The sequence below is a fragment of the Tiliqua scincoides genome, chromosome 1, assembly GCF_035046505.1.
Source record: "Tiliqua scincoides isolate rTilSci1 chromosome 1, rTilSci1.hap2, whole genome shotgun sequence".
Lineage (NCBI taxonomy): Eukaryota > Metazoa > Chordata > Lepidosauria > Squamata > Scincidae > Tiliqua > Tiliqua scincoides.
The window spans coordinates 150,325,747-150,353,038 of record NC_089821.1 but is presented as its reverse complement, the minus strand read 5'-3'; the positions used below and the strand labels follow the sequence as shown (position 1 = coordinate 150,353,038).

Below are 27,292 nucleotides of genomic sequence, written 5' to 3'. Positions count from 1 at the left end.
CTTTGGAGGACATCTTTACATCTCGCTATCTGCAGAAGTCACACAGTATTCTTAGAGACCCCTTCCATCCAGCTCATAAGTTCATTGAACTGTTGCCTTTGGGTAGACAATACAGAACTATTAGAGTATGCACCACAGGATTCTTGAACAGTTTTTATCTCACAGCCATAATTACGTTGAATAAGGAACTTAAAATTACTACCAAAGAGGCAACATAGTTGTTATCATGCTCCTGGGCAATATGGTCTTGTTTATATTGTTTTTATATTATGATGCATGTTGTATAGAATATGTGGGTGAGTGTGCAAAGTGTGACTGTTGTGATTGTTGTATATAGTTATTTATGCTTGTATCTCAAAGGTGCATCAATTTTGTTGTGCTGTAGCACAATGACAATAAAGTAACTACTACTACTATACTACAATAGAAACAACATTAAGGTTGCAATCCTATCTGCACTTTCTGGAGAGTAAGCCCCATTGAACACAGTGAGATTTACTTCTGAGTAGACAGGTATAGGATTGTGCTGTAATAGCGCAATCAGTCAGGTTGCTAGAACAGATGCATTCTAAAATCTGAGATGTGGAGGAGAGGACCTGGTGATATGCCAAGATTGGACCTTGTCAATGTCCTAAACTGCCAACCCTTGAAAAATATGGGGGTGCAGGAAATATGGTACCAGTGTGGAGCCCAGCAGTAAAGAGGCAAAGGCCTTAAGTAACATGCATGGGATTGGGCTGTAAGTGTGAGATAGTAGTGAGAGCATTAAACTAGGGCTAGAGAGACCTGCGTTCAAATCCTCGCTTTGGGTGCAAAGTTTACAGTATGACTTTGGGCCAGCCGCTACCTCTCAGTGAAACTTACAAGGTTGTTATGAAAATAAAATGGGGGGCAGCATTCCTTGTAAGGCGTCCATGCTGGTTCATGGACACCTCCTGCAACTGCACGGTTGTGGCGCTGCCTCCAGACTTTTGGCAATCACATCATCATGCCATTGCCAAACTTCCAGATTGCTCTGTGCGTTATGCAGAGCTCGGCAGGGAGGTGCATGGCCACCTGGCTGCACACCTTAGGGAACCCTGGTGGTGGAACAACCATGTATGCCAACCTGAGCTCCTTCAAAGAAAGATAATATTAAAATACAGTATAGCAAATTAATACACATTGTGAATGCTGCAAGTCAATCCTTGAGGTTTCCAAACCAAGAAAATGTTTGCCAGTTTGCTTCATATGAGGGAAGAATCACTTTGATCAGTGTCCTCCTGTTTCCACAACTGTGTGAATATTTTATCCCCCATCTTTTTTTCATGACAGAACTCCCAAGAGCTGTACATAAGACTGACTCTGATCATCTTGACACTGATCAGCCTCAGACCTTCACAGTATCAATAAGGGTCTTGCATCGTGTGACTTCAAACCCTGCACTGTGTACATACAGCATGCACACAAAACCTAAAGAGGATTACATGAGCGAAATCTCAGATTTAAGCTGCTCCTTTATACCTTCTATTCACTAAACGCAGAATGGTTTATTTATGAAGTATTGTCAAAATGGATAATATGCCAGGAATCTCTAGATAGCCACTCACCCAGTTGCCTGTGGCAAGGAGGAACTGCTCTCAGGACTGCAATCAGGGTAGTGTTAGAACTGTTTCTGTTTTCCTTTAGGCCAGAGATGGCTATCATGTGCTTGACCAGGGTAGTAAAACAACAAATTAAACATGAACGCACTCTTGTCAAAGTAGAGTTCTTTTTCAAGCCACATGATTACTCCATGTCAGTGTTGAAAGAGCTGCAGTGGCCACGAGTCTGCTACTGAACACAATTCAACTTTAATGCTTCTTTGGTCCAGGGCGTCTGAAGAATATATAAACCTGCCCAATAATTAAAGTCATCTTCAGTGGCCCTTCTCTGGGTGCTCCTCCAGGCAGAAATACGGCAGGTGGTACCTGGAAAGAGGGTCTTCTCAGTAGTGGCTCTCAAAATGTGGAATTACCTCACAAAGCAAGTTTGCCTGGCTCTATCATTATTATTTTCTTGGAGTCAGGCAAACTCCATCCTATTATCTCATACTTTTTTTAGAAAACTTGATGGCCATTTTTAGGCCACTGGCTATGGTTTTAATTAGCTGTGTTTTAAAATCTGTTTTGGCTGCTGCATTTTCCTGTTTATGTAATGGTTTTTTGTGGCATTTTCTCTTTCTATTGTGAGCCACCATTGCAAGTGTTGAAAAAGTGAGATATCAATTCTTAAAATGAATTTTTAAAAAAATCAGTGAGGAACTTAGGCACATGTTGATATCTTTTATGTTGAAATGAATGGACTTTTAAAAGTGCATTACTTTAATTATGCTTTAATTATGCTTGGTGTAGCAAGGTGCAGGCTGAAAAAAGAACATAATACAGGGGGCACATAAGACATAAGAACTCAGGCATAAGAATTCAGAAAACTTATGTTTTCTTTTGCAGCTGAAGAGCATATATTTTCTATAGAAAAGGCTTTGGATTCAGTCTACAGCACCTCCAGGTAAGGGCTTCAGGTAGCAGAACTGAGAAGAATTCTGCCTAAAGTCAGAAACACAGTAAAAAAGGACAGGCTACATCAGCATTTCTCAATGTCAATTTGTCAATGCCGTATCACTTTGCATAAGAACATAAGAAAAGCCCCACTGGATCAGGCCAAAGGCCCATCTAGTCCAGCTTCCTGTATTTCACAGTGGCCCACCAAATGCCTCAGGAAGTACACAAGGCAACAAAAGACCTGCATCCTGGTGCCCTCCCCTGCATCTGGCACTCTGAGGCAGCCTACTTCTGAAGTCAGGAGATTGCACATAACCATCATGGCTTGTAACCTATGATGGACTTTTCCTCCAGAAATTTGTCCAATCCCCTTTTAAAGGTATCCAGGCCAGATGTCATCACCACAAGGAATTCCACAGACTAACTACATGATGGGTAAAGCTCTAACTCTGCTCTAACTCTCCTGGCACTCAATTTTAGTGGATGTCCTCAGGTTCTGGTGTGGTGTGAGAGGGAAAAGAACATCACTCTATCCACTTCATCTATCCCCTGCATCATTTTGTATGTCTCCAAGTAGTAACTGGTGATGATGTCATTGCCTGTTACTTCTGGATTGGAGAGGGCCGGATGCAACAGGACAAACACCAGTAAGAGGCTTAGGAGGGTTTTTTTGAGCATACATAAAAGCGCATGCTGGAGCTCTGCCTGCTCAGCTGAGCCTCCTACTGCTGCTTGGCACATTGCACTGCTGGTCTTGCTGCCAGGTAGGTCCCGCATGTGCCACACTGGTCATCATCTCGGGTACCTCTGGTTGAGAATCAGAGCCCAATCCTATGCATGTCTAGTCAGAAGTAAGTCCCATTAGAGTCAATGGGGCTTACTCCCAGGGAAGTGTGGATAGGAATGCGCTGTCAGTGGGCTAGATGGATGATTGAATAAATGGTCTGGCTCAGGACAAGACAGCTTCATAGGGTTTTCACAGCTGATCCAGCCCAGAAACACGAAGGAGAAGACAAAATGCACAAAGCAATGTCAGCCTAGAAGTAATGCAGAGCAACCTGAACTGGTCCAAAAGGACTTCACTGTCTTGGAGCATCATCACTCTTGACATGCCGAGAGGGTCTTAGTGCGCCTGCGCGTGCGAAAAGACTTCATCACCCTTCCCAGACCAGGTGCGCATGCGCAACCACGTCCCGCCTTCCTCTGGCGTCGCCCGTCAATCAAACACCACTCTTTGACCTTGGAGCGTCGCCGTTGTCGTTCGAGGACCTTTAAGGCTGACTATAAAAGTGCCCGACTGGAGAGAGCCGTTTGTAATCTTCTTTGTTACCGGAAACGTGGTTAAAAAAATTTTGAAGCCTCCTACGAAGTTCTGCAGCTGCTCATTGAAGAGCAGCTCCAGGGAGTGTTCTTCCACGCCGTCGCAGAAGTGGCCTTCTGGACAGGCACTTAGTGCGACAGCTATAGGGGAAAGGCCCCCGAGCACGCTCCCTCCCCTTACCCACGTGGGTCGGAGACTTCCAGAAAGGAGCCGCAGCCGCCGCGCACGACCTGATCTCTGCTTGCTCTCTTCTGCGGCCTTGTCCACGCCATCATCGCCGCTGCCATGTTGACCGCAGCCCGCTTGCTGGCTCTGCGCCGCGGAGGGGGCGGCCCCGGGCCTGCCCAGGTAAGGCGTGCAGGAGGCCGCGCCGGCCGCAGCGTCTCAGGCACGAGGGAGTCAAGGGCGCCGGAGCCCCTTCCTGCCTCGCCAGCCTCTCCGCTCGGCTCTCTCGCCCAGTTCCCCGCAGGCAGCTCAACCACAGTCCTCACCGCACACGCCTGGGAGTGAGGCCCATTGGCTGTAATGGGGCTTGTTTCTGAGGAGAAGGCAGAGGCTGGGGCTCTGAGGCTGCCACCCTCTCCACACTTTCCTGGGAGGAAGTCTCATTGGCTATAATGGGGATTACTTCTGAGTAGACAGGCATAGGAATGGGCTCTGAGGCTACAGTCTTCTCCACACTTTCCTGGGAGGAAGCCCCATTGACTATAGTGGGACTTGCTTCTGAGGAGACAGGCAGAGGCCGGGACTGTTAGTGAATTGGGCAAATCCCTTTTTAGAGTAGGAACCAGAGCGCTCCAGAGGCAGATGGAAAACAAGTTTTTATTGGGGAAAAAATCACAGGTTTTAATTTTGGTTGTGATCTGCAACGACTGTGATCCTAGTTGACCTTTTTTCAGCTTCTGACACACTAGGACTTCTGTGCCAGTTTGTGTTTTGCTTTGCCCAGAATGTAGAGCCAGTCCCTTCGTTGGATTTGAACTTTTAGTCATTCCTTGCTGCCGGCTGCCATTTCCGTTATTGCTGAGGATTGCATAAGAGCACGTGTGCATCAGTGCTGGTTTAGAATCGAAACACTTTTATTTCTCTTTTAGTATTTATGTGGGGTTGTGCTAGTACCACTAGATAAGAGTAAAGAGGCTTCTTTTGATCTTTAAGTTTCAGTTCTAGGTTCTGAGATAGTGAGACTATTAAAGGCAGCCTGGTAAGTCTAATCAATTAGAACAGTGGTTTCTCTTGCCACTCCTTGGCAGCCCATTGGACCCCTCATGTTAGCAAAATGTTTGTAATTAACATAGTCATTGCTATTTCAAATGTGTGTTTTCAACCACTGACCCATATCTGATAATACACAAATTGATTACAAAAAACTAGGAGCTGGTGGGGCTTTCATGGCCTGCTAAAAACTAGGAGCTGGTGGGGCTTTCGTGGCCTGCTAGCTGCCTTCCTTCCTGCCTTGCCAAACCCACAAGGCATTCTAATACCAGACCTGCCTTTTTCTGCCATTATTCAATTCTTTTTTGAGTATCCCCAAAGGTCTTGCAAGTGCCCCTGGGGGTACATGTATTCCAGGTTGGAAACCAATGAATTAGAAGGATGGGCACTTTTGTGCAACCAAATTGGCTTCTACCGAAAGAGGCTCCCTTTATTTACTGTAGCATGGGAGGTTTTTGAAATTGAAAAGTAATATATTGTAGCTCAACATTTTAGTTTTTTATTTCTTTAGGAAATCTATAGATGGGATTTACTAAATCCCATCTATAGATTTATTTCTGTAGTAAATCTATAGATGAGAGCATGTCTCTAGAATACAAACTTGTTCAGAGGCGTTTTTTGATGTAGTTCTGTCACTAAAAGTATAACGTTATGCATTTTTTCCTTTGGAGTAATTCTCAGTGAGTTTGTGCGACTAAATTGCTATGTCAGGGCATATACCCTTGTTTATATGCCCTTCCGTGCTACAGGATGCTTGTTTGCATGAAAATATGTCCTTGAGACTTAAGAACGCTAAGGATTCTCTTAGAAGGCACTTTGCCCCCAAGGGAGATCACAGTAGACCTTTACAAATCAGTTTATCAACCTTTTTTGGTTTGTTTTATAGGTGATTTGGAATGGCTTAAATCAAGATGTTCTCAGAGCTGTAACAAGCAGGAAGTATGCGTAAGTATTGTGACTTACCAAACAATCATTTCATCATTCTGTGTTGTTGAAATACCAGTGTGGATTGAGAGTTTTATTAAGAGGAGCTCCATCTTCACAGACGTAATTTCTTCTTGTCACAACTGCGTAACTTGAGTTTTGCAAGGCACTTAGTTTTTTCTGATTTGCATTAAAGTTCAGAGACTAAGGGCACAATCTTCTTGCACTGGCCTAGTAGCAATGCAGCTCCAAGGTAAGGTGACAAACATGCCCTTACCTTGAGGAGGCCCTCTTGACTGCCTCCCGACTGCAGGATGCACTGCACGCTGCATTGGCACAGTTATGTGATTGCTGGAAAGTTGGCTAGGATTGCGCTGTAAGTGTTCCAACAAATCCAACATTCTACTAGTGCCTCTGGGAAACTGATAAGCAGAGCATGAAGACCAGGGCACGTGTCTGTCCCTAGTACCCAGAAATATGCTGCTTCTGAACACGGAGATTTCACTTGGGTATTATGACTCTTATCTGTCCTATTCATGATGCATCTGCTGCTTGTCCTAAAGTCTCTTTGACTGAACAATGTTGGTCAACTTAAGAGCTTCCGTATACTGCGTATGGAAGAATTCCTCATCTCTCTGGAGATGGGAGCGTGACAATGGGTTTTCACAATATGATCTAGCCTTGTGCTGTTAGGATTCTCTTAAGCAGCAATGATCTCCAGTGTCCAGCCCTAGGTTCTCTCTGGCTAGTGATATGCAGGAGTGGTGCTCTTTTAGCTATCTTAACATACTGCTCTTTAAAATGGCTGTAGCAGCAAGCGGCAGGGTCTGGTTTGAAACTTGGCTCAGGCTATTGGTGTGTCCGTCCCTAGTTTGGAAGGGGGATGCTTAACCCATTTTTGTCTGGCTCACATTTGGTTCCTGTTGCATATATGCAATGTTTATGCTACTTGGGCTGCAGTCCTTTACGGTCCTAGTTTCCTAAGTGTTGAGTAAGTGGAAGTAGATGCCAGTCTCATTTTAAAGCTAGTTTTTTTTCTAAAATGCATCTTAAATTTACCTTTCAGCTCAGAAGCAATCAAAGGTGCTGTTGTTGGTATTGATCTTGGCACAACCAATTCATGTGTGGCAGTTATGGAAGGAAAGCAAGCAAAGGTGAGTGTGACAGTTGTCACTTCCTCTTACAAACCTCCCTTCTGCTTACAAAACTTCCCAGCTCAACTGCAGTTGCTCTTACCAGTTAATGACTTTTCTCTCATACAGGTGCTGGAAAACTCAGAAGGTGCCAGAACTACCCCTTCCGTGGTAGCATTTTCAAATGATGGTGAGCGATTGGTTGGTATGCCTGCTAAACGACAGGCTGTCACTAATCCGCATAATACCTTCTATGCAACCAAACGGCTAATTGGGCGGCGATACGATGATTCAGAAGTACAGAAAGATATGTAAGGAAATCCTTTTGTTTTAACAAAAGATTATTGGAGTGTCACCATAACTATGTTTACATTTGTAGAGCTATAACAGCTCCAGGTGTACTAAGGATTGCAGTTATGTGATTCCAGGGATGGGCAACAGTTAATTTAAATATGTGAGGGCTGGTTTGTGTGCTGATTTATAAGCATAACTGAGGACTATGCCAGGTTTGCAAAAAAAAACCATATGCTTGGTTATCTGGGGCAGGTGAAACATTTTTTAAGACAACGCCTTTTCATGTAAGAAGTTATGCTGTCTCCCCGACAGAGTCTTCTGTTAAGAAGGATTCCGTTCTCAAGCTTGCATGGGAAGCTGTGTCTTCAAGCTTCATTTATTTAGAAGATTTTTAAACTACCGTTTAGAGAATCTCTAGGGCAGCATACAGACAAAAATAAAACAGTAAATGTAGTTTATGCGAAGAGTAGAACAGATGCTAAAGGATAACAGCAGCACTGTCTGTAAAAAAATTCATTAAAACAGTGGAGATGAAAATAATCTTAAATTACCTTTTGACACTTTTAAGAAAATAGTAAGTAAAAGGTTCTAAAACTGGAACAGGGATTAAGAGTAGCTACTATTAGCTCCATGTCACAGAAGCATGGTGTGATGCTAATGGCCACTGCCCTCCATGCGTTATTAATGAAACCTTTTAATATAAAGGTTTAGAGAGAACTTTGTAGTACTAAGTGCCTCTACCATTTTTGATATTGCTTTATGGAGTGTTTGGAGAGATGCTGAGATTAATTTGTTGTTAATGACTAATCTTTGGAAAATGTTTGTGCTTTCAGCAAGAATGTTCCTTTTAAAATTGTCCGTGCCTCTAATGGTGATGCATGGGTAGAGTCTCATGGAAAGCTCTATTCTCCAAGTCAAATTGGTGCCTTCGTATTAATGAAGATGAAGGAGACTGCAGGTTTGTACAGCAGAGTGTTTTATAGTGGTAATGTGCAGATATTAGCTCTCTTGTACCAACACAATCTTGGTCTCTGTTACTTGAGAAGCCACAGTTGGTACACTGCTTGAAGTGTCAGGCTATAATCAAGAAGGGGGCTTGGATTCAGACTTCTTCACATCTTTGGAGTGTGTTGGTGACCTTGGGCCAGTGGCAGCCTTAACCTACTCATAGAATGGTTGTCCTGTATGGTACCTCCAAATGCCCCAGTTGCAGATCTGCTGGCACTTTTGACTTAAACTGAAGCGTTGCTCTGTGTTATCAACATTGTTCATTCACATGTACACATGTGCCCTACATGTGTCATGTGCGAACACACAGTTGGGGAACTTAGCAAGCAACAGGTCAATTCCAGCAGTGTGACAAGGGGTTGGATCGTTGACATGGATGAGCGATACAACCATTCTCAAGGTGCCACAAAATTAGGATAACAGTAACCACAAGACAGCTTTTTCAAAGAAGGTAGAGAAATATAGAAGATTAAATAAATATAGATAACAAGGAAAAGGCATTTTTAATTTCATGTCAGTTACAGAGAAGAGAGATACTTCCAAATAGCTGTACTGGGACAGCAGGAGTTAGAAAGGTGACTGAACTGAGGGGGAGAGAGAACTATAATGAAGATCAAAAGGGGAGGAAAGATCACCTATGCTGGAATTTTGAATGTGAAGTCCTTCTAAGTAGCAAGGGCAGGGCTGAAAAGTTTCTGGGTTCTAGAAGAGAAAAATACCAAAAATGGAGGCAGCTTTTTTTCTGGGAAAAGAAATGTCCAAGTGCAGTATGGACACCCTAGCTAGTTTGTAGTTCCTGCTTCCAGAGCAGAAGTTATAGGACTTTCTACAAAGGAATTTTTGGCAGGACAAAGGAGTTTGGGGAGCTTCTTATCTGAGCATGCTGGGCTTGATTGGATTCTTCTAGGAGGACACAAAAAAAACTTGATGGGGAGTTCCCCCTGAACAATACATGTGGCAGGGTGTGTCGCCTCAGGCTCAGGTTTGGAGACTTCTTGGCCCAGAGTCTGAAAAGATCTACCTGGTTGGGCAATTGTAATTAAATTTAACAGTCAGGCAGGACTTCTTGTTAGCTATCCTTTTGCCAGATCACGAACACCCACATTTAATTGACCTGAAAGGAGCCTTTCCTTTCTGGGAGCCAGCACAACCTCTCCCCTTTTGCAGAGCAGGGGGGCCTGCCGGGCTCTGAAATCAATGAAGATGAAGTCAGTTTGAACTGCACACCTGTTTAGGAGGGAGGGTGTATGTAACTTCTGTACCTTCCACATGGCAGGAGTTCACCCAGTTTGGAATCTCTGCCTTGTAAATGATTTGATACTACATAGTAGCCTATTTGAATAGATGCATTCTCTTCACTTTCTAGAAAACTACCTGGGGCATCCAGCAAAAAATGCTGTCATCACAGTCCCTGCTTATTTCAACGATTCTCAGAGGCAGGTAAGGTCGCTGAAGCCTGAGTTTCCTTTGCCTGTTGCAGTTTCCAGTGTCCTGTTGTGTGTTCTTCAGCAGGATTTGTGTTTGAAAAAATTCTGCACGTGTATTCCATGATGGATATGTTATGCTAGGACTCAGATTGTATGTGGCTCTATTTGTGGTACTTACCAAGAATTCAAATAGCAGTACTATGGAGGGGGGGAAAAAAGCAAGAGTTTCAGAACTTGGCCTTATGTGTCAGAACTTGGCCAAATGTTTAATATGCGGCTCTTTTTCTCCAAGGCTACTAAAGATGCTGGGCAGATTGCTGGGCTGAATGTTTTGAGAGTGATAAATGAGCCCACTGCTGCAGCACTGGCCTATGGCTTGGACAAGGCCGAAGACAAAATGTAAGTATATGGCAATCTCATAACATTTTTTTAAAAATGCTGCTTTTTTTCTAGAAAGTTGAGCCTCATTGTGTGCTGTTTTTCTAGTTGATAACATAGTTTGTTGTCCCGTCTAGTTGGCAGCTTCCAAATGTAGTTGCGTGTTGGAATCCTGTCCAAAACAGGGCTGCTTCCTGCAAGTTTTAAGGCAAATAATGTAACTGAACCATTTTCAAGCCTGCTTCCAGATTGATGTTTTCTGCAGTTAACATAGCAAAAGACAGTTTGGCTATTACCAGAAAGCTAGCACTCTGTGTTGCAAATGAAGTATTTCTGGTATCTGCCTTGTACAATATTTCTTCCAGTGGCTTATCAAAGCAAGACTAAATGAATTATAAATAACAAACATACTGCATGTGCTCAGAAGTTCTGAAACTTCCATAATCCTTGCAGGAAAAGGACAAAAGTAGATATTTAGAACTGCAAGGCCATTGAGACAACCTTGAAGATGATAGCCTCTGATTTAATATGACCAAACAAAGGTTTCTACGTTCCTTGTTGACATTTGCGTTCTGAAAGTGCTGATCTGTATCTTTCCTCTTCCTCCAGTATTGCAGTCTATGACTTGGGTGGTGGCACTTTTGATATTTCTGTCTTGGAAATTCAGAAGGGAGTCTTTGAGGTCAAGTCCACCAACGGTGACACTTTCTTGGGTGGTGAAGATTTTGACCAGGCTTTGTTGCAACATATTGTAAAAGAGTTCAAAAGAGACGTAAGTTGATCTCTCTATTTTTAGTCTTGCTGTTCAAGAAATGGCCTCCAAAGAATGGTTTCAAAGCATATTCTAAACTTGAAAGATATGAGATGCCTGCATAGATCTGTCAGAACTGCAGTCTAGAGTTAATTAAATTGCAAAGTTCCTGCACTGGTTTACAAATAAATAACAGGTATTTGTATACCACCTTTCTTGGTAATTGAAATTGCTCCTTTAATCCAAGGCGGTTCACATAGGCAAACTTTCTTTAGCCACTCAGAAGTGAGTTAGGCTGGTGCACGAACATGCACTGGCCTTGCAGTGCTGCCGCAGGCCCCAGAGGACAGGTGAGTTGCGTCAGCCAAGTGTGGGAAGGGCGGGGAAGGAGGCGTTTTGGGGTGGGGGGTGTTGGACAGTGGGTGTTTCCAGGGGTGGGTGGGGAGCGGAAGGTGGGGCCAGGATCCGGCAGTTATGCCAGATCCTAAACCTGTTCCTGGGCGGCCCAGGGCAGTGCCAGGCTGCTCAGATTTGTGCTACCTCCTGATGTGGCTCAGATCCAAGTAGCACCATTCGGGCTGCTGTGGCTTTACCTGGGGTAAAAGGGAAGCAATTCCCCTTGCCCCAGGCTGAACCATTTTCAGCCCCAATCCTACCTTGGATGTAGCACAGGCCCACAGGCTTGCCTTCTTCAGGGCAGGTTAGGATTGGGCTCTTAGTTACTTGTCTAAGATCCTGTAACATATTGCAGATTGTATTGGTACAAATCAGGTGAATCTCTTATGTGACATGCTTGTGAATGAGTCCCTTAAATTGTTGGTAATTCTGCACTAGGTGTAGCTAGCGTGTGTGCTATCTAAGAAATACTTTCAGTGCTATAATGCAGAGAAATCTGTTCTCAGAGAGTTAGTCTGGTTATTGAATGTATAGAGCATGGATTTTGTGTGGTGAGTCTTGGTTCCTTTTTATAGATGTCTATGAAAGCATGTGTTTGTTTTTCAGACTGGTGTTGATTTAACTAAAGATAATATGGCTCTACAGAGAGTGAGGGAAGCATCCGAAAAAGCCAAGTGTGAACTGTCTTCTTCAGTTCAGGTGAGGAACAGAACTATTTTATATCTTTATATGAGTCACTGCTAGTGCTGCCTCTTGCAATTTGCCTGTTATGTGGTTGTAGCAGTATATGTTTAGGGTTAGAAAAGCAAACTTAACTAGAAAAGATGCAACTTTTGGAGTATCTAATCCCTGCAGTGGGAAAGCACTTTTGCTCATGGGAGGAAGGGCAACAACTCTGCGTGGCAGCCCCTCATGCCTTAAGGAGTGCTGGTACAGAAAGCCCCCTTGCCTTAGAATGAAGCTTTCAGGCAGTGTAGTGGACTGCTATTTAAATGGGAAGCCCTTTGTTTGTTGGGGCAGTTGTAAACACAGTTTCATTAAACCAGTTTATGTAATGGAGGTTCCCCTGATCCTTTCAGTGTGGATTTTCATGAGTTTCCTTTTATGTACACACGTTGGAATCCAATCCATTATATAATGCGTATAATATACATATATGTGTGTATTAGATAATATAAAGAGAATAGCAGCAGCTCGCTCTTATTTGGACCCCACTCATGCAATCATAACTCCATGCCAGGTACCAAACCCCTCAGTCAAAACTTGGCCGTGTTGTCAGTAACATACCTTTCTGTTTGATCTGTGAGAGAGGTTGATTCTGATTTCACAATTCTAATGCATCTTTGCTGTTTGAATGTTTAAGTTTCTCATGCATGTTACAAAGCATGGCTTTGAGGAGCTCTATCTTGATGCTTGTTTGGATGAAATAAATCTGCAAAATGTGGGCAGTGTTTTGGTTGCCTCTGAAGATTTATGGAGATAATATCACTCTGATCACTCAGCTTAGTTGATGGCATAGAAGAAGCTGCTCTTCATTGTGTACTTTAATTCTAATGCTTGATATTCCTTGGTGTTGCAGACAGACATTAACTTACCATATCTTACAATGGATGCTTCTGGACCAAAGCATTTGAACATGAAATTGACTCGCTCTCAGTTGGAAGGAATTGTGGCTGATCTGATTCGGAGGACAGTAGCTCCTTGCCAGAAAGCCATGCAGGACGCTGAAGTCAGCAAGAGTGACATTGGGGAAGTCATCTTGGTTGGTGGCATGACTAGAATGCCTAAGGTACAGTAGATTCCCTGTAACTTGAGATATTTAAACTTATCGTCTTGGAAGCATTCGAGTGCCCTTTGGACTTGGTTTGCACTCTTTGCTGGTTTTAAAAGTTAATAGGAGTGGGTTGAACTAAATGTTGCCTTAGCACAGCTCAATTATTTGCTGTCTTTGTGATTCATTTGCACACTAACCTTTACTAAATGTAGATGGCACAGATATGAAGTCTGCTTGCTCAGATTTCACAGTTTTTGACTTTTTCAGAAGGACTTCTTTCTCAATGCTAATTGTAATTGAAAGAACATCTCAAAGATGCTTGCATTTTGCTAAAGCCTCTGAGATATTCTTGAACATCCTTCTCTTAGCATTGGGAGCGTTCTTCCATATAGGGATTTGGACCCTCACTAATCAGCAGGTGGCAACATGACATGGGCTGGAGAGCCTATTTTCAAGGAGTCATCTTTCTGTGTTCTGACTTTTCTACACCTGCAATTCGTATTATGTGGACATATGGGTCGGCAGCAGCATTTTGTGTAAAACATAGTTGTCTTTTAGATCCTTACAGTAATGTGTATGAAGCTCAAAGTTTCTCCTCTGTTAATACTGGACAACAAAAATATATATATAGTATCTAAAACTGGAAAATGGCAGTCTGTCTTTAGGATAAATTGCAGCACCATTATAAAATATTCTGTGATGGTACTTCCCACCCACCCCCCATTACTGGTGTATGCTGTATGTCCCTCTAGGTGCAGCAGACTGTGCAGGACTTGTTTGGACGTGCCCCAAGCAAAGCAGTTAACCCTGATGAAGCTGTTGCTATTGGTGCTGCCATTCAAGGAGGCGTGTTGGCTGGGGATGTTACTGATGTACTACTGCTGGATGTGACTCCTCTTTCCTTGGGAATTGAGACACTGGGAGGAGTTTTCACTAAGCTCATCAACAGAAACACTACAATTCCAACCAAGAAGAGCCAGGTGAGAGAAGAGTACTGTGGATGTTTTATCTGTAATAAATTCTTTGTGTCTGTCTTTCCTTTTTCCCTCTTTACTGTGACGAGCCCCCTTGTCCTGTCATGTTCCTCTTGCATATGACCAGAACCTTTTGAAGAGGCTTTTTGCACATCAAGTGCAAAGCTTCTGCTCCATTGTGGTAGAGGCCTACTGAAGATAACTCTCATACATGTTGGCCAACAGTACAAGAAGAGCTAACAACCTGTAAGGGAGGTTGGCGTGGAAGGATGCACTAAGAATATAGTGAATGGTGGCTCGTGAACTTTCAAGAGACTGATGGATTTAGCATGTTCACCATCTCTGGTCATGATGATCAAGCTTTAGATTTGATAAGAATTTGTGTGGATTAAGAGACCAAGCATAACTAAAGCCCTGACCCCTTCGTTTTGGAGATGAAGGGCCACCATAAGAAAGCTGCTTGTAGTTTCAATGGATTTTTTGTTAAAGATGTTTAAGGTACATGTATTTGTCTTACAACTCTATACTAGTGATTGTCAACCTTTTTCATCTCATGGCACACTGACAAGGTACTAAAACTGTCAAGGCATACCATCAGTTTTTGGACAATTGACACCATGCTGTTAGTGGGGGGCTCATATCCCCCAATGGTGCTATTAATAAATGACCCTCCACCAAATTCCCACGGCATACCTGGGGACCATTCATGGCACACTAGTGTGCCACAGCACGGTGGTTGAAAATGGCGGCTCTATACATTGAAAAGTACTTTTCTGGAATTTTAACTGTCTGCTAATTGGTGTTTTGCTTTCAACAAGTAACAGAACAGAAACTGAGATTAGGTATAGTACTCCTTGTGGGAACTGTAGTTCTTTTTGGCTTTGACTATCATTCCCTTCAGCTCCTGTTGCATTACATATTGCTTTTACAGAAATGTACCTAATTCAATTGTGTTCAACTTCAACAGGTATTTTCTACAGCTGCTGATGGACAGACTCAGGTGGAGATTAAAGTCCATCAGGGTGAGAGAGAAATGGCTGGTGACAACAAACTGCTTGGCCAGTTTACATTGGTAAGTTGGAATTCTGTGACTGAAGCGTATTTCTGTCTGTGGTCTTAGTTTGAAAGTTGGAGCAAGTCATTTCACTTTGCTTGATGACTTGGAAAGGCAATTCTGCACATGAAAGCTCATGAATATTTTTCAGAACAGAAAAAGGCTATCCAATGCACTAAACTTTCTTACTACTTCCATTGGAAACCAGCTTTTGAAAAGTGAGCAGCTGTAACATTAGCTTTGCTGAAGAAGGCAGATGTCTAAAAGTCATGTGGGAAAGGGGGTACCATTCCATTGCTTATGTAATGAGTGGTGTGACTCATTTCTCAGTTTGTGACTCATCAATGATGCCAATGAGTATCAAAGTGGTGAAAGCAGAAAAATATCAACAGATAGATGAAATGTAGAACTGTACTTTCCAGCAGTAAAATGCCCTGGGTCAGACAACCCCATTTTTCCTGTCCTTAAGAAATGTTTCTTCACTTCTCTAGCTGACTACCCTTTGACTCACTTTGAATTCATGAGGATTCACTTCTGACTATCTCAGTCAGTTTTGCCACTGTTGCTCTACTGAAATTGCTTTTGCTAAATCCAATGGGGTGACCCTGTTGGTTTGCAGCAAAAAAGTCTTCATTCTGTGGCACATTAAATGATTAATCAGACTTGTAATTGAGCTCCCTGAACCTAATCGCATGCAAACATTCCTGTCATCCCTGCTTTTAACAGAGTGTGTGGATATGGCAGCAGTAGCAGTGTTGGGGCTTTCTCTCTTCCCCCACCTTTAAAGATTTTTTGTTGTGCTGGTGTCGCAACTTTGCCTTCCTGGTGGGGCATTTGTCATTTTAAAATTTTCTGCCACACTTCCATAGGCAGTGTTGGCTTAGCAGCTGTTCAAATTCTGGTGGCCAGATCCTGCCACCTTTCTTTTGTTTCTTTAGTATGTGCCTGGAAGTGCCGTTTCATTCTTATAATAGCAAAACTTCCGATAGGGACCTTTGAGTGATCAGCAATATGTTTTGTGATTCCAGGTTGGAATTCCTCCAGCACCCCGTGGTGTACCCCAGATTGAAGTCACTTTTGACATTGATGCTAATGGCATTGTTCATGTTTCTGCAAAAGACAAAGGCACAGGACGGGAACAGCAGAGTGAGTGCATGGATAACTACTTTTATTTAATAAGAGGGAGGGGAAGATTGGGTGATGACACAAGAATCTAGAAATGTATTGGTGAAGGGCTGAAGGAAGTGCCTTGTTTAAAAACTGGTACACATCAACACCGATATTTACTAGATGAAGTTACAGGTGGAGCCTATTTATCTGTGTTAGTTTTGTTCCGTGACTCAGCATTGTGCTAAATCCCATAGAGTTATACAAATAGGCTGCAGCCTGACAGTTCTGGATGGAAGGAAACTATGGCAGCTGTTATCAATCCCCTCCCCTCTGCTCCATACTCAGCCCTTCTTTCACAGGTGGGATGCTGACCTTTTAAGAGTCCAGTCCTATGCTTGCCTACTCAGAAGTAAGCCCCACTGTAGTCAATGGGGCATACAACCAGGAAAGTGTAGGTCGTTGTTTGTGTCTGCTGGAGCTGGAGAGCCTGCACCATCTGGTGGGGAATTTGGCAAACACTCCCTGGGATTTTTAAAGCAATCCCCTCTTCCCCCTCCTGCCTCCCCCTCCATTCTCAGTCCTCCCTGTTGCCAGCTGTCCCTGCTTCTTTCACAGGTGGGATGCTGACCTTTTGAGAGTCCAGTCCTATGCATTTCTACTCAGAAGTCCCATTCTAGTCAATGGGGCTTACTCCCAGGAAAGTGTGGATAGGATTGTAGCCTTGCTGGGCTGTTTTGTTTCCGTAGGCTGGAGCACAGAGAGCCTGTACCATCTTGGGGGGGGGGGGGGAATTCGGCAAACACTCCCTGGGTTTTTTAAAGCAATCCCCTCTGTTGCTACCGCAGGTGTGTGTGTGTGAGAGAGAGAGAGAGAGCTCCACCTTGCTGCATGTGCTCTGGCAGCTGAGGTTTTCTGCCCCCTCTTCAGCCTCTTTGCTGGCTCAGGTGCTCCAGGAGTCTTAGCAAGGGGAGCCTCTTCCATGGCTCCAGGGCTATTTCCCTGCCTGAGCCTTTTTGCAGTGTTTTGGGCTGCCTGGAAAAGGAGTGAGATGCCAGGGAAGGGCAAAGGGGACAAAGGCGTGTCTGACTTTCAGTTCCCCCACCCCATTTCCCCATTCCGAAAAAAATCCGTGGATAAATGGGCTGCACCTGTACTTACAATTTGTGCTAGACCAGTGAAGTCAATTTGTTAAAAATAGTTCATAAGTTATAAGTATTGATGCAGTTAGTGGAATCTTGTGGCATCTCTTGCTGTGACCTGGCAAAGTGGTGCAGGAAACCAGACTGGAGTTCTTCATGTTTCATGCACAACCAGATGGAAAGAGAGCCACCACCCCGTCTCTCCCCTCCCCACAGCACTTAATCAAATTGGAAAAGGATTTCACAACCAGTGGTCCCCAGTTTGGGTAGGTTCTAGTTAGAATGTTAATGGAACATGATGGGATTATGAACTCATATATAATTTGGAATTGTCGTTTTTAACTATACTGGCACCATTTCTTCATGTTAGGGAGATCTTGTCTCAGTACTTCCAGCTAAGTGCAGCTTTTGCTATCATGTTCTGTTTCTCAGAGAAAATTAAGTTTTGTTCTATCTGTTCCTTTTATGCTGTAAAGGTTGAGGTCTGATGCCAATTACCACAACCAAGACAGGGCATGTTGTGTGTGTGTGGGGGGGGGGGGGGTAAACAGCATGTTAATTGCAGTTGTTGTTTTTGCTGTTGGTAAAGGGATAGTGGAACATAATATTCCAAAACCCTGGCTAGAAAGATTAATCTAGAAGAAAAGTGACACTAATATGTATCCAGCTAAACACTGTCTGATATTTAGATATGTTTTTTCTGAAATGTCATGCTTAATAGTTTCTGATAATATCCCCTGAGTTTTGGGTCTTAACCAGAACCAGGCAGTGCTTGTGTGTGCTGTGATGCATCTATCAACACATCATTCTGAAACATGTGTGGAAGATTTTTGTCTGAGCACAAAGCAAGCAGAGATGCTGGGGGTTTTCGATTTAATGCATGTAGAATCTTATTGCCATGGGTGGCACAACACATCAGAGGTGGCAATAAACTAGCTAATAGAAAATGTCTTGCCATCCTGGTATGTGCGTTGAAGCAGAAGGCATTCTGTTGATAAACAAAATATTTTTTCATCTTTATGTAGTTGTGATCCAATCTTCCGGTGGCCTTAGCAAAGATGACATTGAGAATATGGTGAAAAATGCAGAGAAGTATGCAGAGGAGGACAGGCGAAGAAAGGTAACTTTGCAGTAACCTTCTGTCTCACCAGCCTGAAACTGTTTTTCTAACACACTTCATAGAACCTTCCCAACTCCCTAGGGTTAAAAATGGCCAGCACACTTATTCCTAGCATTCTAGATACATTCTTGGAAAATTGATAGTATGTAAATATTGCTATAGATGGGAGATGTGCCTGCTGTTGTTATCTAGGTGCAGACCTGTTTCAGTCATCTGTGCTGACGGTGTGCACCTACCTGAGGTGTGCTGTTGGAGGTCATATGTGGAAAATATGTGGCATTTAAAACTTGGCACCATGTACTTGCTTACCCAAGTTATTGCTCTACCCAGGAGCGTGTTGAAGCTGTCAACATGGCAGAAGGTATCATCCATGATACAGAATCCAAGATGGAGGAGTTCAAAGATCAACTGCCTGCTGATGAGGTGGGTGTATAGTTATTTTTCTTCATCTAGTGTTAACGTGCATCACTTACACTGCATTGCTTGCCTTTTCTTTTTGTTCAGAATATGTCATTGTTAATTTCTTCTAAGCCATATTCCTTCTAAGCTATCCCAGAACCCCCATGGATAATAAAATTTGCAGGTCAGGCACCCTATAATCCTCCAAACACAAATGGGGCTGCACTCTGGTCGCATCCAGAGTGCCTTCTGTGTGCTGGGGAAGCCACCCTGACCCTCAAAAGGCTTTCTAAGGGCTCCAGAAGGCTGAAAACTTCTGGTTTGGGACTGAAAACTAGAAGCTGCAATTTTCGGCCTTCCAGAGGTGTTAGAAGAACTTCTGAGGATTGGACAGGCTTCCCTGGCTCTCAGAAGGCCCTCTGGATGTGACGGGAGTAGAACTGTGGTTTGGAACCCACGGTTAGATAAAACTACAGGTCCCAAATCTACAGATAATGAGTCTGGACCTGTAATTCAAAGCAGTTTCATTTATACTCTTATTACTCAAGACAGAGAAAAGAGATAAAATAAGACTCAGAGAGAAATCCTGTAGTCCAATCATGCTGGCGCCCCAGTTACATCAGCATAAGTTTGTCATTGTCTAGACTTGCCCTGCCCAAAAGTTACCACAGATACTCGCCCACAAGTTGACCCCACAGATAAGTCGAGGGCTGGTTTTGAGCCAACAATCATGGAATTTTCTACGACCCACGGATAAGTTGGGGGTTAAACTTAGGGGGGTGTCTGACTATAGTTTTGTCTGATTTTACCCAAGGCCAGATCCTGAAAAATAACCTATCACTAATTGCTACCTAAGAACTGTAGTCTCTAATTTATTAAAAACATAGTAAAAGATACATTTTTATTCTTTTTTAAATTCTGGTCTTCACCACCTTTTTGTAAACACTATCAGAGTAAGTGCACTGTAAACTACATACCAGTAAAACAGTGGTTCCCAGCCTGGTATTCATGTACTCCCAGGGACACTCAACAGGACCTTTTGGGGTACTTGAAAAAGAATGGCAGAAAAGGGCAGGCTGTGCTCCTGAATGCCTTGCAAGGCAGGAATGCCTTGCAAAGACCAGCAAGGCAGGAGGGGAGGTAGCTAGTTGGCTGTGAAAGCCCCACCAATAGCTAGTTTTTGGTCATCAATTCATCTATGAACCAGTGATTGAAAACCAGCACAGTAAAAAAGCTGAAACATAATATGGAAAGTGATCAATCACCCAGAATTTCTCAGCACACTTCTGGTGCAAAACAGTGCAAAGGCAGAGTCTTCTTTTCCTCAAACAGATAAAAAGAGAAAACACTGTGATGAATTCGTGAAGTCTGGGTTTTCATAGAGAGCAGATGAAAGCTTGTATTATTACAAACATTTTGCTAATATGAAGGGTCCAATTTATGGAAATAGGCTGCCAAGGGATGTGCAAGTGAAAAAGATTGGGAACCACTGCAGGAGATCATGAATCAAATCCACCTTTAAGGTGTCTGGTGTGTTAAGCCAGAAGCTCTACATACAATATGCAACCCATAACACATAACTGAGAGTGTGCAATTCAATTCACAGCAGAGAGATGAGATATTTGCAACCCTTTTTACTCAGAAGTAGACCCTCTGCTTTCCATGGGTGTTATTAAGTAATGGTGCACTGAATTGTAGCCTGGGAAGGAGGGTCCCATCCTGGTGTTTCAGAAAACAAACCTCCTTTGCAGGCATTTGCAAAGCAGAACCAGGCTGCAGCAGAAGGAAGGAGAATAAAAGGTTAACTTTGGCTGGAATGTCCCAGGAAAGTAACTATAGCAACTAACAGGTGCCTGCCTGAGCTGAGCAATAGCTCAGCTGAGAAATGAAACTTTTCAGAGTTGAAAGGCTCTGCCCTCTGATTGACCTGGAGATAAGGCATGGAAGTGATAATTGGAACTTGATTACTTGGCAAAAATTTCACTTATCTAAGGTAGGGTGGGTGCGTGGGTGGGTGGCACATCTTGATCACAAACTAGCATGCTGATACTGCCCCTGTGTGGGGCCAGGCATGGAAGGAATCAGTCCATAGATGGGAATGGGATGTTGCTATCCATAACTCTACTCCTTTGTACACATGTCCTGCCTAGGCAGGAAGAGACCTTGGGGATCCCAGCCCTCATGGGCTTGAATTTGTATATCGGACATGCCACAAAAACCACCTTTAAGATTAAAGGAAGGAAGATGGCTTGGCAAGGCATATATAACCCATGAACAGGTCTCCCCAGGGCAAAGGTTCAAGTCAGTTGACTGAAGCCTTTGCAGTGAACTGTTCTGAATAAGCAGTTCTCCCTGGAAAAACATTGTTCAGAATGCATCAGGAACACTAATTAAAGGATATATCTATTCTGACAGCTGCTTTTTCCTTTCTCTACTATGTCCTGTCTTGCAGCAGCTTTGATCCTTGTCTTGTGGGCAAGGGTTCCATTCCTCTTGAGGGAGCAGTACTCTGAAGAAACCTTTTGACAGGAAGGAACTAGGGCAACAGTTCCCAGTCTGTCCAGCGCCACAAACCACCTTGTTTTCTATGGTGGGTTATGACGGTGCTGGCCAGGATGACTTACCAGGCATCTCCAGAAACCTCTTCAGGGTTGCTCCAGGCTAGCTGACCCACTCTGTTGGCCTTCACAGGCCTCAGAATGACCCACAGAACCAATTTAGAGCCAAATGGTGGCAACCCATGCTTTGGGGAACCCTGAACTAGGGCAGGCAACAAGAGAAGCCACAACTGCACCTGTGCAGAAAACTGTAAATAAATGCTTTAGTAGCACTGTACCTGTTTCATAGCACCCCTTAGTTCTGTGAAGGCACCTGGGCTACAATAACTTCTGTTTTAGGTGCCAAAACTGGGAATGGGACAATGTACATTGACAAGATGTTGGAGAGGTTGAAATAGACTCATATTGTTTTACTTGTCTCCTCTCTCCTACAAACAGCCAGGGAAAGCTATTTTGGAATGACTGCATAGCAGTAGCGCAAGTATAGCTCTTACTTATACAGTTACAAGTTGTAACTTATTGCAAGCTAATGTTCTGTAGTGAGCAAAGACAGTTAGGTCTCCAAACTCCCTCCAGTGACAATATCAATAGGATCAGCTAATTTGACAGCATTGGGGGATCTAATTATATATACCTGTCCAATGGCAGCTGACTCTGCCTTGCTAATCTCAGGTTAAGATTTACTGCCTTTGGGGTGAATGTAAACTATTATGGATGTGTTTTTCTACACTTGCTTTTTAGTGCAACAAACTGAGAGAAGAAATTGCAAAAATGAGAGAACTACTGGCCCGTAAAGACAGTGAAACAGGCGAGAACATCCGGCAGGCAGCATCCACTCTGCAGCAAGCATCCCTAAAACTTTTTGAAATGGCATACAAAAAGGTAGGAGGGCAGCATTGCCAGAGATTTGGATGGATGGGGAGGGGAGGATGGGTGTAGTGTGAAATTCCAGCAACATGTGTGCTCCTGGTTTGTGAAGAAATTAAGTAAAGCAGAATAAACAGTTTTTGCTGAAAATGTGGAAGAGCTGGGGCAAGGGGTGGTGATGTGGGCTGCTGGTAACAGTGCTTGTTTAGAAGATAGTACAAATGGTTCCTCTGTATCTGCAAGGGATCCACTCTTGAACCTCTCCTCCCCCCCCCCCCCATGGATAACAAAATCCTTGATTTTTGGAGCCCACCTGAGCTCCAAATGTGACTGCTGCCATTCTGAAGCCCCAGAGGATGTGCACCTGTGGCCTCTGTAGGCTTCAGAATGCCTCCTACAGGCAAAAAAAATCACTTCTAAAAGGCCCTCCAAATATCTTTTAGAGGTCTAAAAAGTCACTTCCAGTTTTCGATGAAAAATCCGAAGTGACTGTTTTGCATCTCGGAGGCATTCTGAAGCCCACAAAAGCCGCAGGTGGATGCACGCATAAATATGGAATGCTTGTTTAAAATTCATAATTTTTTGTTATCTTCTGCAACATTCCACAAGTTGCAAATGCATATTTATTGCATCTAATGACAAGGTTAGAGGATTCTGAGCTTCTGAGCTGCAAGAGTTAATGGAGAAACCTTTTTTTTTTCCTCACTTGCTGAGCATTCTGCATACTGCCATCCTGTGGAACCTTTTTAATTCATGCAATCTGTTGCTTCTAGCTAGGTAGCATCATCAGTCCTTCTTGGAGTCCACTCTGACTGAAGTTCACATGCTGAAAGGAAAAAAAAATCATGTTTGAACAGGGGTCAGGTGATCACAATTAGGATATTGGAATGAGTTTTCAGAAAACTGTTTGGGTGACTCTAATAAGGGAAAAGGGTAATCACTGCCTTAAATTTGTGAACAAATGCTGGATTAGAAGGAATTTCATGGGAGCGTATCTTGTTGAACTTACACCCTCTCTTTTTTCCCTTCAGATGGCATCAGAGCGAGAGAGTTCTGGCAGCTCTGGAGATCAGAAGGAGGAAAAGCAATAATCCAGTCAAACTTGGACTGGAAGAGGGCAAATGTACCAAAGCTTGGGAGCCAGAGGACCATCCTGAGCAGCTGTGGGCAGATCTACGTCTTACTGTGTTTTTGCAGTATTCTATACATAATTTCCTAAATGTATAAATTTAGTTGTGTCTACTAGTGAAATCATCATCTTGATAAAATAATAATAATGGAAAGCCCCAAGGTTGTGACATTTTCAAGCGCACCCTGCAAATTCATGGAACTGTTACTCCAAGGCAGGCGGAGTAAGCCCAGTAGTAATTTCTGGAGGTTTGATAGCCATGTCACAAATTCAGGCTAGTGTTGGGAGTTCCATCCTTGATAGTGGATCTTCTTTTTGCAAACAAATGTTTGCCTTTGCATGGAGGAATTGTAATGGGATCTGGATTCAGCAGGGACAGAGCTATCTACCTCAGTAGGGGATATGCAGATTTGCACCTTAGCATAGTATCCTTGTATTGAAGGAAATGGATAGCTTTACTGTAGCTGTGGCTTTAAGGCTACTCTGAAGCTCCATGCACTGCTTGTCTAGGCTTTCTGCTCTATCCAGTGTCTTTCTCATTGCAGAAAACAGCTTCCCTATTAATAAAATTGTTCGTATGGGATGTATTTTTTTAAACACAACTTTCATCATTTCCTGTCCCTTATTGTGGTGTAGCTAACTGTGATATGAGATGGTTTCCCAACTTAAGAGACAGTAAGCTGAGGTAATGTGTTGGATCCTTTGGCAGTGATCAAAACAGCCTACATATTTATCATTTTCTTCATGCTCAGTTATACAGGGTCATTCTGTGGAAGCCAAGTGCCAGCCAAAAATTATACCTTCAAATACATGAGGGCTTTCTCTGGAATGGCTGGAAATTGTCTGATACATAGGTGATTCAGACAACTGGTTTACCATGTGGATCCTGGTCCAAGGATCAAATCTTGGCTGGTGGGTAGTAGTCAAGCCAAAACCAACAGTTGTCAGGATCCTGTCTCCTTCCACTGTGCTGCATCTCTGTATAACACAAGGAATGCTCCCTTCCAAGTTTGGAATTAGAGGTAGAGGCAGGGATTGTCCCTGCAGTTGTAGTGGGCAGAAACATTGAGCTGAGGAAGAGAACAGGCACCCAAATAGGAAATCCCATTCTTCATATTCTTCTTGTAAGAAAAGAGAAGGGCATCTTTGGCATAGTTACATTGCCCTTCTAAACTGTGGAGGAAGTTTAAGACTTCTTTCATGCTCACTAGACGGTAATGGAACATTTGCCATGAGTTGAAACTTTGAATGCACTGTCTGTTCCTACATGGTTTGATTTGCCACCTGCAGTTGTGCTATTCCAGATACAATAAAACCAACCAAAGGGTTGCCAGATATTGTAATTTTCTGGGTATTTGAACACTATCCTGTTCTTCCTTGGGACTCCATCCTATAGACCTGCCTTCCCAAGGCTCCTGGGTAGCATCTCCATTATTGGAGCCGTTGGTTTCACTGCAGAGCTTCTTGGAATGTTCCTGAGCAGTGTCCACAGAAGCTTGAGCTGATTAACAGAGCTTTCTGGGTCATCATGTGCCACAGCTATCGCAACTTTTATTTTTACTCAAGTGGACTCCATAAAAATTATAGTGAGGAAATTATTGTTGCTATTCAAGAGTTGGCTCTATTAACTGAAGGCTTATTTCTGCTGTGTAACATAAAAGAAACTACTTTTGGAGCGCTGATTTATTAGGAATGGGCAATGAGGCAGTATTAAGGCCAACTTGGAAGTGAAGAATTGAAAGAGTGATGCTTGCTTTTTCTGTTTAAATCATGTTTTGAAATCAAACCTAGGCTTTTCCATGTGTTTAAAATAGAAATGGAGTGTAAGTTGTCCTACTGGCATGCTCTTGGAGGATAGTGTATTTGGGGCCTAGTAAGATTGCTTAATACTGTGTGTCATAGGTGTCATAGAACTAATACTTTTAGTTCAATAGGTTTCTTAAAACGTACAGACAGAAATTGATAAAATAGAAGGTGTAATGAAATAAAATGGACCACAGTGAAATATGCTTAGAATTATATTCCTGCTTTGTCCAGTATTTCATTAATATTAAGGCTGAAACATTTAAAAGATTGATCCGCTGAGCGCATACCTCTGATTAGTTAACAGATTTGTTAAATATTTCCAAAAAGAGACCTTCCTTCTACTAAGGAAGAAAATATCCATATACAGTGGTATCACCACAAGTATATGTGTTGTGACATTTTTTTACACATTTTACACATTTACTCTAGTCTGAAGCAAATCTTAATGGAGTCAGTGGAATTTGTTCCTAGATGTGTCTAGGATTTCATAGGAATTGAGGTTACTTTTATACAGGGACAAGGCTGTTGGTCCAACTAGCTCAGCAATATCTACCCAGCCTTACCTGGAGCTGTTTGGATTTGAACCTAGGACTTTGTGTATGCAAAGCATATGCTACTCCTTGAGCAGGGCCCTGTTCCCTGAAGTGTGCTTAACTCCTGGATAATATATACAGTATAATGCCTCTCAGCCATACCTACTTCAGGAAGCTTGTGAGGCTAAAAAACTGCTCCAAGTGAAGAACAGTGCAAATGAAATTAAAAGCTAGACCTTCAGAAGCCCCAGGTACTGGAAAATGTAAATATTGTGCACAAAATTGTGACTAGCTGTAGAGGAAGGAAAACGTGCGTTAGTGGCAGTGTACTGCAGACTAAACCTACACAAAATAATATGATTACAGCTATTTTATATAGACTATTAAATCTTCAACCCCAGTTCCTTTCTAAGCAGCACAATGCATGCTAGGTGTGTAAGCTAGTAGCTCCCACCCTTTCTCCAAGGGCGTCTGCACACTGTTTTAGTTTGGCTGGGAAGGGAGGGCAGGCACATGGGCCTTGAGCCAGGGCCTTGCTTGAGGCCACCCAGCAAGCTTGGAGATGAAAAGGGAGTAACAGCTGAGTTCCCCACATCCAAACCTCAGTGTCCTAATTGCTGCATCATAATGATTCATATTCAGCAATTTCTGATTATACACACACGCATATGGCAAACTCAAAACTGAATCATGGCATGTTGAACCAGTTCTGGAGACTTACTCTAGCCAATGAAGATGCCCTGTATCCTCAAACATCAACACTACAGGAGCTGCTTTTCCATAGATTCATCGCATGCAATTCCTGTAGTGTTTATGGCTCAAATGGCAATAAAAAAACACAAATGTGACACAACCTGTACTGGTGAGTTAATTACTGACCATGAATGAGCGTGCAATCAAGTTCATTTCAACCCTGAAGGACTCAGTCAGGCAGCGAGGACTTGCCCATGAAAAGGGCACTTCGGGAGCACATTCTCTTCAAAAAGCCCATGCAGCCAGCCCCATCAATGCAAGCATGAACCTTCAAACTGCTGAAACAGGTGGTGGACAAGGTTACCCATCAGGTTTTTGTTTTCTTGTGGGGTACTGCCTTCTTCCATTTTGCCTGACAGATGGCATATAAGAAAGTGAAAGAAGGAGGATTAGAGGTTTGGGCCCTGGGACCTTTGTTCTTGGCGACCTTTGTCTCCTATAACTTTGGCAACTGGATGAAATGGAGGCAGAGACCACAGGAAGGGGAGTCTTTGCATCTGTATGGGCCCAATGCGGAGACACTCGGGAAAAGACGACGGGGGACAGAAATGGTGGGCAAAAGAAGAGACGGATATGTACTCACTCAGGTGATAAAACGATCTTTGCTGGAGTACATGAGGGAGGCAGTGACTGATGAAGGAGATGGGGCTCTCGGCCAAGCCGTATAAAACCAGCGGGCTGGAAGGGAAACAACTCAGTGTATGAAACGA

General features: G+C 43.2%; 1 protein-coding gene and 1 non-coding gene across 2 annotated transcripts; both read left to right on the top strand.

The window, feature by feature from the left end:
• Positions 1-4,027: 4,027 nt before the first annotated feature.
• Positions 4,028-26,682, top strand: HSPA9 (heat shock protein family A (Hsp70) member 9). Its single transcript, XM_066611199.1, has 17 exons — positions 4,028-4,188; positions 5,942-6,000; positions 7,046-7,133; positions 7,242-7,423; positions 8,240-8,364; positions 9,781-9,854; positions 10,134-10,240; positions 10,829-10,991; positions 11,973-12,065; positions 12,946-13,155; positions 13,893-14,120; positions 15,082-15,186; positions 16,197-16,314; positions 18,443-18,537; positions 18,868-18,960; positions 22,236-22,376; positions 23,393-26,682. Exons 1-17 carry the CDS (start codon positions 4,126-4,128, stop codon positions 23,450-23,452), a joined length of 2,004 nt encoding a protein of 667 aa, XP_066467296.1. The 5' UTR covers positions 4,028-4,125; the 3' UTR covers positions 23,453-26,682.
• On the top strand, positions 18,196-18,260 carry LOC136638385 (small nucleolar RNA SNORD63). The gene has a single exon (XR_010793608.1). It is a non-coding gene; the product is annotated as a small nucleolar RNA SNORD63 (small nucleolar RNA).
• Positions 26,683-27,292: the final 610 nt, after the last annotated feature.

Excerpts from the sequence above, each read along its gene's own strand:
- HSPA9 (XM_066611199.1), top strand. The coding sequence starts at position 4,126 with ATGTTGACCGCAGCCCGCTTGCTGGCTCTGCGCCGCGGAGGGGGCGGC. Across the intron at positions 7,424-8,239 it reads TCAGAAGTACAGAAAGATAT|CAAGAATGTTCCTTTTAAAA; the intron begins GTAAGGAAATCC and ends TTGTGCTTTCAG. Across the intron at positions 16,315-18,442 it reads CACAGGACGGGAACAGCAGA|TTGTGATCCAATCTTCCGGT; the intron begins GTGAGTGCATGG and ends ATCTTTATGTAG.